The 12,042-nt window shown below is 51.2% G+C and overlaps 1 protein-coding gene across 2 annotated transcripts in view; it reads left to right on the forward strand.

Moving 5' to 3' along the window:
• FCGBP (Fc gamma binding protein) overlaps positions 1-11,404 on the forward strand; it is a 47,346-nt gene extending 35,942 nt beyond the window's left edge. For both annotated transcript variants that reach the window (XM_049901632.1, XM_049901633.1), the window contains exons 15-20: positions 64-635; positions 1,217-1,790; positions 3,230-3,429; positions 5,482-5,865; positions 10,854-11,125; positions 11,250-11,404. In XM_049901632.1, the coding sequence (XP_049757589.1) occupies positions 64-635; positions 1,217-1,790; positions 3,230-3,429; positions 5,482-5,865; positions 10,854-11,125; positions 11,250-11,259 (2,012 nt within the window). In that variant the 3' untranslated portion in view covers positions 11,260-11,404. The remainder of the gene's footprint in view (positions 1-63; positions 636-1,216; positions 1,791-3,229; positions 3,430-5,481; positions 5,866-10,853; positions 11,126-11,249) is intronic.
• Positions 11,405-12,042: the final 638 nt, after the last annotated feature.

Consider the following 12,042-nt stretch of genomic DNA (forward strand, 5'->3'; position numbering starts at 1 on the left):
CTCCCACCCTGAGTTTCCTCCCACCCCTCACCCTGCCTGGCTCATTCCTCTCTGTCCCCACAGCCGTCCAGTGCCCTGCCCACAGCCACTACGAGCTCTGTGGTAACTCCTGCCCGGTAAGCTGCCCGAGCCTGTCGGCGCCCGAGGGCTGCGAGCCGGCCTGCCGCGAGGGTTGCGTCTGCGATGCTGGCTTTGTGCTCAGCGGCGACACCTGTGTACCTGTGGGCCAGTGTGGCTGCCTCCATGAAGGCCACTACTACCAGCTGGGCGAGTCCTTCTACCCAGGCCCGGAGTGTGAACGGCGCTGTGAGTGTGAGCCAGGTGGCGTGGTCAGCTGCCAGGAGGGCTCAGCATGCAGGCCCTATGAGGAGTGCCGGCTAGAGAACGGCGTCCAGGCCTGTCACCCTACAGGCTGTGGCCGATGTCTGTCAAACAGGGGCATCCATTACATCACCCTTGACGGGCGTGTCTATGACCTACCTGGTTCCTGCTCCTATGTCTTGGCCAAAGTCTGCCACCCGCAGCCTGAGGACGAGGACTTTTCCATTGTGCTCGAGAAGGGTGCGGACGGAGACCCCCAACGCCTGCTGGTCACTGTAGATAGCCACGTTGTCAGCCTGGCTCGAGGGCTGCAGGTGAGTGGATATGACCCTGCCCTGGGGGCCTGAGGGCGACACAGCCCCAACCTGAGGTGGTCTAAGGGGGACACAGCCCCACCCTGGGGTGGTCTAAGGGGGATACAGCCCCACCCTGGGTATATGAGGGAACACAGCCCCATCCTGAGGGTCTGAGGGAGACACAACCCCACTCTGGGGGTCTGAGGGGACACAGCCCCATCCTGGCGGCCTGTGGGGGGACCCAGCCCCATCCTGGGGGTCTGAGAGGGACACAGCCTCATGCTGGGGGTATGAGCGGGACACGGCCCTATCCTGGATGTCTAAGGGGAACATAGCCTCATCCTGGGGGCCTGAAAGGAACACAGCCCCACCCATCCTGGGGGTCTCAGGGGGACATGGCCCTGCCCTGCAGAAGGGAGGGGGGTGGCTGAGAGTGAAATAACCCTGCCTGCCCTGCGTGAACGGGACATAGTCCTACCCCGGGTAACATGGCCCCATGTGGGGGCATCTGAAAGGACAGAGCTCCGCCCTGGGGACATGAAGGGGCAGCCCCACCTGTGGATCTGCGAGCCCCTGACTCACCTGACCCTTCCACTCAGATTTCTGTGGATGGGGAGACCGTGACCCTGCCCGTGGCTGTGGGCCCTGTGCGGGTGACCGCCGAGGGCCGGAACCTGGTTCTGCAGACGGCCAAGGGGCTGCGGCTGCTTTTTAATGACGAGGCCCACATCCTCATATCCATCCCGAACCCCTTCCGCGGCCGGCTCTGTGGCCTCTGTGGGAACTTCAATGGCAACTGGAGCGACGACTTTGTCCTGCCCAACGGCAACGCGGCCCCCAGCGTGGAGGACTTCGGAGCCTCCTGGAGGGCGCCCAGCTCCTCCGCAGGCTGCAACGAGGGCTGTGGGGCCTCCGGGTGTCCCGTGTGCCGCGCGGAGGAGACGGCGCCCTATGAGAGCAGCCAGGCCTGCGGGCGGCTGCAGGACCCCCAGGGCGCCTTCCAGACCTGCCACGCGGTGGTGAGCCCCTCCGAGTACTTCCGCCAGTGCGTGTACGACATGTGCGCCCAAAAGGGAGACAGCGCAGTCCTCTGCCGCAGCCTGGCAGCCTACACCGCTGCCTGCCAGGCGGCCGGCGTGGCCCTGGAGCCCTGGAGGACGGACAGCTTCTGCCGTGAGTGTCCGCAGGCCCGGCTCTGGGCGTCCCCTGACCTCTCCTCCTCCTCCTTTTTTCTTTATTTCTACCTCTAGAGTGACTTCATTACTGAGCTATAAGGGTGTCCGAGGGCCATACTCTTGGGGTTTCGCCAGTCTCTTTCAGACCAGCAAGTCCGGTCTTTTTTGTGTGTGTGTGTGTGAGTTAGGATTTTGTTCGACATTTTTCTCCAGCTCTGTCCGGGACCCTCTGTTGTGGTCCCTGGGTAGCTGAGCACCATCTAGTTGTGCCGGACTCAGTCTGGTAGAGGCCGTGGTAGTTGTGATCCATCCCTCCACTGGACCGGTCTTTCCCATGTCTTTAGTTTTCTTTCTTCTCCCTTGCTCCAGACTGAGTAAAACCATTGGAGTATCTTAGTTGGCTGCTCACAAGTTTTTAAGACCCCAGACACTACTCACCAAAGTAGCATGTAGAAGGTGTTCTTTATAAACTATGTTATGCCAGTTGAGGTAGATGTCCCGTGAGATCATGCTGACCAGTTCCTTCTGTCTCCGTCTCCAGAGCAGGCCCTCCTGATTGAATTGCTTCTCGGCTTGCTCATCCCATTCCCACTCTGCTGGTTTCCCTCCTGCCTCTCTGGCTGACCCTTCTCAGACTCCTTTCAGGGGCCCACTCTCCTCAACCCTTAAATTCAGCTCTTTCAGAGGGCTTTATCCTAGACTGTGGTGACATGGAGGGAGGGTAGGCAGGCCAGAAGCTCACCCAATAAAGCCTGAGTCTGAGGCTCACGCAGACCCCCGGGCAGAGCCTCCTCCCCTGAGATATTCAGGGCAGGACCTATGCCCAGCCATCATCAACCCACAGCCTGTCAGTGCCGGCAGTGGCCACTGTCTGTCTCCAGCCCTGACCTATCTCCTGACTGCCAGCCTTAGGGGTCCAGTGGCCTACTGGACGCCTTTCCCTGGGGTCCCTTAGGGGCCCTTGCACCTGCTGTGTTCTCAACTGACGTCAGCAATTCACCTCAAGCCTGATCCTCCTTGTCTCCCTCCCTGGTCCCCATCTTGGAGCAGCCACACTACCTGCTGATCACCCAGCCAGAGCTCAGGGCCTCACCCTGGAGGTATCCTCTATCACAGCCCAGCCCCCTTTGGGCTGTCACTGTCTGTCCTGCTGGATAGGAACTCCACAAGGGCAGGGCTTAGGGCTGTCTTCATCACGTCATCCCCAGCACAGCATTACCCAGGGCTGAGTGTGCAGTACCCATTGCCACAGAGTCGATTCCAACTCATAGTAACCCTACAGGACAGAGTAGTTTCCAAGGAGCGGCTGGTAGATTCAGACTGCCAACAGCTGAGCTCTTCACCGCTACGCCACCGGGGCTCTGAGTGCGCAGTAGACCCTGTTAATTATTCAGTGCCACATGGAGGCATGACCTACCCTGCCTCTTCTCTTTGCAGCTCTCCAGTGTCCCGCCCACAGCCACTATTCCATCTGCACGCGCTCCTGCCAGGGCTCCTGTGCCGCTCTCTCGGGCCTTACAGGCTGCACCACCCGCTGCTTTGAGGGCTGTGAGTGTGATGACCACTTCCTGCTCTCCCACGGAGTTTGCATTCCTACCCAAGACTGCGGCTGCGCCCATGACGGCCGGTACCTGCCGGTAAGCTGGGGCTGGAGGTGGGTAAGGAAGGTGCCGGGTCTGGGGGAGGCTCAGAGCTTCTGTGCCAACCTCCTCATGGATGGGGACAGAGGAGCTGCCACAATTTCCCAGCCGTGTGACTCGATGCTGGTGACGTCCCTGTATTGATTTCACGTGGCTGCTGTAACAAATCACCACAAACGTGGTGGCTTAAAACCAGATAAATTTATTCTCTCATGATTCTGGAGACCAGAAGTCTGAAACCCCCTTCCCGGCCCTGGCCCCAACTTCTCTGCCCATGCGTCCCCGTCCCAGCCTGATCTTCTGCCCGTGCTGGAAGTTTCTTGGATTCGTGAGTCTGGCATTCAGGAGAGGGGTTGGGCTGGAGACGTAAAGGTGGGTGCCATCAGCATACCAAAACCAAACCAAACTCGTTGCCGTTGAGTCAATTCTGACTCATAGTGACCCTATAGGACCGAGTAGAACTGCCCCATAGAGTTTGCAAGGAGTGCCTGCTGGATTCGAACTGCTGAGCTTTTGGTTAACAGCCAAGCTCTTAAGCACTGCACCACCAGGGCTCCCTTCATCAAGAGGTAGAGTCTAATTTCCTTCCCCTTGAATCGCTCAGATTCTCTAATTGTTCACGTTATGCCACATTTGCTTTCTCTGTCATTCTTTATCTATATAAGTATGTATATATATATTTTCTGAACCATTTGAGAGTATATTGCAGACATGATCCCCTTTACCTCTAAGTACTTCAGTGTGAATTTCCTAAGAATAAGGAAATTCATTTATATGGCCACAGTACAATTACCAAAATCAGGGAACTAACATTGATTGAATCAATAATCTACAGATTTTACTCAAATTTCACCAGTTGTCCCAATAAAGTTCTCTGTAACAATTTACCTGCCCTCTCTCCCCGGGCCAGGAGCCAGGAGCCCTGGTGGCACAGTGGTTAAGTCCTCAGCCACCAACCACTCCACAGGAGAAAGATGCAGCAGCCTGCTTCCATAAAGATTTACAGCCTTGGAAACCCTATGGGGCAGTTCCACTCTGCCCTATAAACCCAATCCTTGTAACCTACTTTCTCTGGTTTTCTCCCACCTGACTGGCTACTATTTGTCTATCTCATTTTCAGGTTCTTCCCCATCTCTCAAATCCTTAAAACTACCTAGCTCAAGACTCAGTCTTCAGACCTTTCTTCACCTCTGTCTACATTCACTACCTGGGTGATCTCATCCAATCTCAAGAAAACTAAAAGCCACAGGTCCTGGATTGTGGGGCATCGCCAATGCCCACTTCTGCCTGTATCAGTTAGCTTTTCCTGGTTAAAAAGTACTCCTAAAACTTAGTGGTTTAAAACAACAACCACTTATGTAGTTCACAATTCTGAGATTCTGCAGTATGGGCTGGGCTCAGCTGGGCGGTTCTTCTGCTGTCCCCTGGGTTCACTCATGTATCTGTAATCACAGATGGATTGGCTGAGGGCTGGCTGATCTAGGGTGGTTTCAGCTGAGGTAGTTGTTTCTCTTCCATGTGGCCTCTCGTGCTCCAACAGGCTAGCCCAGAATAGTTCTCATGGTGGCTGAGGAGAGTTCCAAGAGAGAGAAAATGAAGCTGCAGGGTCTCTTGAGAGCTAGACTTGAAACTGGCACAGCATTGCTATTGCTGCATTGTATTGGCCAAAGCATAGTCTTCAGGCCAGCCCAGATTCAGGGGAGGGGAAATAAATTCTACATCTTGATAAGAGTTGCTGCAAAATCACTCTGCATGGATACTGATATTTGATGAGAGGAACCACATCCAAATCACTCCTGGAGGCCACAGGAATATTATTTAGGATTGGTTGAAAGAACTGTCAGCAAAGGGGGCTCTGAGGGTTGCCAACCAATCGACTGTCAAAATTGAAGTAGACCTTATGCAATGGCACAGTTCATGGTGGCAGAGCTTCTTCACCGGCCACTTGATTTGATTTTGTTTTTTTGTACTTTCATTATATTGGAGAGCAGGATTGTGGCCATTTTTGCAATGCCCCTCATGGTCATAACCTGCTTCTTTCTGTCACAGGTGAACTCCTCCCTGCTGACCTCAGACTGCAGTGAGCGCTGCTCCTGTTCCTCAACCACCGGCCTCACATGCCAGACAGCCGGCTGCCCCGAAGGCCGCGAATGTGAGGTCCAGGCCGGGGCCCGGGACTGCTGGAACCCTCGTGGGCTCTGTTCCCTCTCTGCAGATGCCAACCTCACCTCCTTTGATGGAGCCCCCATTGCCATCAGCTCCCCTGGCGTCTACGAGCTCTCTTCCCTCTGTCCAGGACAACAGGAGACTACACCCTGGTACCGTGTGGTCACAGACACCCAGCCCTGCCATGGCGAGGCTGAAGGCCCGGGCCTGGCCCACATCTTCTTCCAGGATGGGTTGGTCACGGTGACCCTGAACCAGGGCGTGTGGGTAAGCCTGGGTTTTTGTTCTTCCTGTTGCAGTATCCCTACCTTCCTGGCTGCTTGGCTGCCTGTCTGTCTTGCTCTGTGTTTTCTTTATCCGGGTCTCTGCAGTGTGGTATATTTGTCTGGATATTTGTCTGGATTTATATTTGTCTCGATATTTCAAACATAGTATCCCAGTCCCAGCTGAATTCTTTTTTTTTTTTTTATTGTGCTTTAGGTGAAAGTTTACACATATTGTTTTGTGACATTGGTTGCAATCCCCACAATGTGACAACACACTCCCCCTTTCCACCCCAGTTTCCCTATGTCCATTTGATCAGCTGCTGTCCCTTCCTGCCTTCTTATCCTGCTTTTGAACAGGAGCTGCCCATTTGGTCTCATATATCTGATTGAACTAAGAAGCACATTCCTCATGTGTGTTATTTTTTGTTTTATAGTCCTAGCTAATCTTTGTCTGAAGAGTGGGCTTTGGGAATGGTTTCAGTTCCACGTTAACAGAGCATCTAGGGGCCATAGTTTTGGGGGTTTCTCCAGTCTCACTGGGTGAGTTCCTGAGGGACAAAAACATTCTCAAGTAACTTAATAATTTTGATATTAGTGTTAATCAAGGCTCCATGGGTTGCAAGTGATAGGAATCAAGAATTGGCAGGAAACCAAGTTCAAATTACCCTAACCAAAAAGCAATTTATTGGCTCATTTAACTAGAAAGTCCAGGAGTAGAGCTTCAGGAGTGGCTGGATCCAGGTGCCCTAGCAGTATTATCAGGAATTTGTCCTGTTATCTCTTAGACTTGCTGTTCACCAAATCAGCTTCATTCTTCGGCCAGCTCTCACCTCACAGGGGCAAAGGCGACTCTCCAGCTGCTCCTTATCATCCCAGCAGCTTAGCTACCTTAACAGAAAGTGATGCAACAAAAGACCCAGGATTATATCTCACTGGGTCATCTTGGGTTGCATGCCCACCCCTGGGACCTATTGCTTTGGCCTTAGGGATGGAATAGTGTGATTGGTCAAGTTTGGGTCACGTGATGTGTCAGGGTCCCCAAGGCCATTCCTAGGTTCACTGATTTGCTAGAAGGACTCACAGGACTCAGTATATATGCCATTCTCACAGCTAAAATTTATTACAGCAAAAAGATACAAAGCTGTAGTAAGGTGTATATAAGTTTTTGTGTGAGAGACTGACTGGATTTTTAAACTTTCACACTTAAAGCACAATAAAAAAAAAAAGATACAAATCAGCAAAGGGACAAGGTCCATGGACCCAAGTCTGAAGGAAACCAGGCACAAGCTTTCCAGAATCTTCTCCCCATGGAGTCACACAAGATGTGCTTAATTCCTGCAGCTTTGAGTAGTGACAACACGCGTCTACCAGGGAGGTTCAGTAGAGACTCAGTGCACAGGGTTTTTTATTGGAGGCTGGTCATGTAGGTACCCTCTGCCTGGCAGATACCAAAATTCCAGACTCATAGAAAGAAAGCAGGTGTTCAGTACAAGCCACATTGTTTGTACAAATAGTTGAGGCACAGTGAGCTGCTCTTATCAGTTCCGGGTACAGTGAGAACCCTCCAGAAATCTAAATTCCCAGACCCAGCCAAGGGCCAACCTTGGAAGCAGTCTTTCTAAGGATAGCAGTGTCAGGCTTGCCATGTTAACACTTTTCTACACACCTAATCAACATGGAGCTGGATGCAGAGTGGGGTATTGATGGGGGCCCAAAGGAAGGTCGAAGGGAGGTTCTCTTACCAGAAGAGAATGACATAGATGCCGGGTGGGCAAAAGCAACAACTGGCCACTTCAGCAACAATATTTCTGTTAATGATAGCTGATGTATTAGTTATTTATTGATTCATAACAAATTACCCCAAAACAGAGCAGCTTAAAATAACCAATGTTTATTATCTCACACAGTTACTGAGGGTTTGGTGTACAGGAGCAGCTTAACTGGGTGATTCGGTCTCAAGGGCTCTCATGAGGTGGCAGTCAAGCTGTTGGCCAGGGCTGCTGTCTCTAAAGACTTGCCTGGGGCTGGAGGTGCCAGCTCCAAGCTCACTCATGTGACTGTTGGCAGAAGGCTTCCTTACTACGTGGGCCTTTCTGTGTGGGTTGCTTACCAAGTAGCTTCCTTCTAAGTGTGTGATCTAAGAGAAAGTGAGCAAGCAAGAGAGCAACTCCAAGATGGAAGCCACAGTCTTTTTTATAATCTAATCTCAGAAGTGACACATCATTACTTCTGCCATTTCCTATTGGCAGTGCAGACCAAACCTGATATGGGTGTGGGAGGGGCTTACACAGGGCATGAATGCCAGGAGGCAGGATCGTTGGGGGCCATCTTGGAGGCTGGCTACCACAGCCAACAACTATTGAGCACTTACTTCTTTCCAGGCACTGCACTAAGACCTTTATACACCTGAGGTCAGGGGACCATTGCTATCCTCATTTTACCCAGAGGAGACACTGAGGCTCAAGAATGTGAAGTCATTGACTCAAGTCACTCACAGAGTCCATGGGAGACCCAGGCTTTGAAGTCACCAGAGTCCTTGTCCTTAACCACTTTGATGTAAAGGGGTGCTTGTGGTTACTGTATAGATACAAGGGACTAAGATGGAGTCCAAGCACAGTGCTTGGTGGGACTCTGACTCTGCTAATTCCAGGCCACTTGACCCTTCCCTGGAGCCCCAGTGACGCAGTGGTTAAGAGCTACAGTGAGCTATGGCTGCTAACCAAAAGGTCGGCAGTTCAACTCCACCAGCTCAGGGATACCGGGTCCAGAGGACATGCCATTCCCCTGGCTCTTCTTTCTTGGTGGTATGAGGTCCCCAGTCTCTTTGCTCTCATCTGTCTTTTATCTCTCAAAAGAGATTGACTCAAGACACAACCTAATCCAGTAGATTGAGTCCTGCCTCATTAACATCATAGAGGTAGGATTTACAACACCTAGGAAAATCACATCAGATGACAAAATGGTGGACAGTCCCACAATACTGGGAATCATGGCCTGGCAAAATTGACGCACATTTTTGGGAGACACAATTCAATTCATAACACCAGCCAAGGACCAACCTTGAAAGCAGCCTTTCTAAGGATAGCAGTGTCAGGGCACCCGAGACTCAGCACCCATCAGCGTTCCATTCTCAGCTTCCCAGAACAGCATTCCAAACCCAAGCCACCTCCCTCTCATGACATCTAAAGCATTGTGTGATCTGACGCCTTGCTGGACTCTCTAGCCCCATTTCCTACAACTCCCTCCCTCACTAGTTGTTCTTCAGCCCTGCGGCCCTTTTTGGTATTTGTATGGAAGACCAGACTTGTCCCTGCCTGAGGGCCTTTGCATTTGCCGTTCCCACTGCTGCAATGCTGTTTTCCCGGATTTTCAAAAAAATTGGCTTCTTCTCATCCTTTGCAGTTCTAGCATTGCTTCTACAGGCAGCAAAGTTGCCCAACTCCTTGACCTCTAGAAGCTCTCTTTTGGATCCTAGTCTTGGTCCTGTCACCCTCTTTTTTCTTTCTTTCAAGGCACTTACCAGTATCTGAAGAGGAGCCCTGGTGGCACAGTGGTTCAGTGATACGGCTGCTAACCAAAAGGTCGGCAGTTCAAATCCACCAGTTGCTCCTTGGAAACCCTATGGGGCAGTTCTCCTCTGTCCTCTAGGGTCGCTATGGGTCGGAATCGACTCGGGCAGCGAGTATCACTATCTGAAGTTATCAGTGGTTTGTTGCCTTTCTGTGTCGGTAGAATATAAACTTGAGGCGGGTAGGGATCCTGTTTATCCTGGTCACCAGTTTGTTTCTATTACTCAGATCATGGTCTGGCACCTAGTGGATACCCAGGAAAAGTTTGGTTTCAGAAATAATTTCAGCCCTGTTCCCTCAGTGTCAGGCCATATGCTGGGTAACAGATGACTCAGACCCAGTTCTTTTGCTTGAGAATCTTGCAGCCTGATGGGACTTTCCATCCATCTATCCACCTATCCTGGTAGCACAGTGGTTAAGTGTCTGGCTACTAACCAAAAGGTCAGCAGTTCAAATCCACCAGCTACTCCTTGGAAACCCTATGGGGCAGTTCTACTCTGTCCCCTAGGGTCACTATGAGTCGGAATCACCTCGATGGCAGTGGATTCTTTGGGTTTTATCCACCTATCCATCCATCCATCCATCCATCCATCCTTCCATCTTGCTTTCATTCTCTTCTTCCTTCCTTCCTTCTTCCCTCCCAACCTCCCTCTTTCTTTTCTTCCATCCATCCACTCATTCATCCATCCATCCATCTTTTCAGCTGTCTTTCTAGCAATCCGCTTACCTTTCCAGTCATCTGTCAGAGGAACACTCAGAGACAAAATCATTCTGAAAAAAGAAATTTCCTTTTAAAGAAGGGTTGCTAGGGAGTCTAACTTTAGAAGAACTAACTCATCAACTAAAAAAGACAACAGTTATTTAAAGGAAAAAAAAATCACAAGGTTACCAAGGTTTCTGAGTCCACAGACTGTGATAGACAAACAGTAATTTTCTCATATGATTATTGCATGTGCTAAGGCCATTACTTATCTTCAGACACCAGTATCACAAAAAGAAGGCATAAAGTTGCCTTTGTTAGGGAACCAGTAACTTAGAGGGACAGGCTCAAGAGTTATTTTGAGAACTAGAACCAGACAAGGTGGCCCTGGGGTTTCATTTGTTCAACTCTCTGGTACAAAGTGCTTTTTTTTTTTTTTTCCTTGCCTGACCTTGAACTATGAGCATGCCTACCTATCCATCTGTCCAGCTCCCCATCCATCTACTTCTGTATCCTTCTCTCTATCCGTCCAAACCTCCAGCCATTTCCTCATGTATCCATCTCTCCGTGTAGTGTTTCCATCTAGGTCTTCATTGCTTTCAGCACCCACCGCTGCTTTTGCTTCTTGAACTTACCTGTCTTGGAGTCTTCATCCTGGTAATGCAACAGCCTTTCTGTAGCTCTGGCCTCACCCTTGTGTTTGCTCTCCCCCCATACCAGGTGAATGGTCGCCAAGTGGATCTCCCAGCCGAGGTATTAACATCTGTGTCCGTGAGTCGGACACCTGATGGCTCTGTGCTAGTCCAGCAGAAGGCAGGGGTCCAGGTGCGGCTTGGGACCAACAGGCAGCTGGCTATAATGGTCAGTGATGACCACGCTGGAATACTGTGTGGGGCCTGTGGAAACTTTGACGGAGATCGGACCAATGATGGGCATGACTCCCAGGGGAAGCCGGCGTTGGAGAGCTGGAGAGCACAGGACTTCTCCCCATGGTGAGGGATGTAGCACAGAAGCCAGGCTTCTTGGGGCAGGGACAGCTGGGTCCTCATGGGAAGGGGGCAGTCAGGGTGGGTGCTCAGTCTGCAACAGGAGGTGCTAAGTGTCTTTGTCTTGCAGCCACAGCTGATGAGTCATCCACCAGGAATGCAGACTTCAGGACCTGATCCCTTGGAGGCTGCAGTGGTCGAAAGATACACTGTGTACCCCACCCTGCTCCACCCCTTTGCTGAGCCAGTGAGGGCCAGTGTGAGAGCACTGAATAAATGTCTTATGCTAAGCTTCACCCAGATGTGTTTGTCTCATGCTTCTCAGGTAGCTCCCTGACTTTCCTCCCTGTACAGCAGGCGTCAGGGGCCTGGAATCGGGCACGTGATCAGTGTTTGTTGGGGAGGGTGAGATGATGGATGGATGGACTGGGAGAAGGGTGGGTCGGGAAATGCAAAGATGGGGAAGTAGATGATTGGACGGATAGATGGATGGGAAGATGAATGATTGGATGGAGGGAAGGAGAGGAAAATGGAAAGATATAGATTAGTAGACACTAGCTTTATCATTTATAACCCTAGCGAGTTACTTAATTTCTGTGTGGCACAGTTTCCTCCCCTTTAAAGTGGAGTTATGATCATATCTACTTCACAGAGCTGGAGTGAGGATTTAATGTGTTAATTCATTTAAAGTTTTAGAACAGTGCCAGGACTTTCTTCCCGGGCACCTCCACGTGAACTTGAACCTGCAACTTTTCAGTTGGCAATTGAGTGTGTAAACTGTTCGTATCACACAGGGACATAAAGAAATAGGCTCAGTGAGGTTACATAACTTTCCCGAGGACAAACTGGTCATAAGTGACGGAGCCAGGACTTGCATCTAGTTATGTCTGGCACCAAAGCCTGTGCTCTCCGCTGAGTCTTGC

Source organism: Elephas maximus, chromosome 11 (assembly GCF_024166365.1).
Source record: "Elephas maximus indicus isolate mEleMax1 chromosome 11, mEleMax1 primary haplotype, whole genome shotgun sequence".
Taxonomy (NCBI): domain Eukaryota; kingdom Metazoa; phylum Chordata; class Mammalia; order Proboscidea; family Elephantidae; genus Elephas; species Elephas maximus.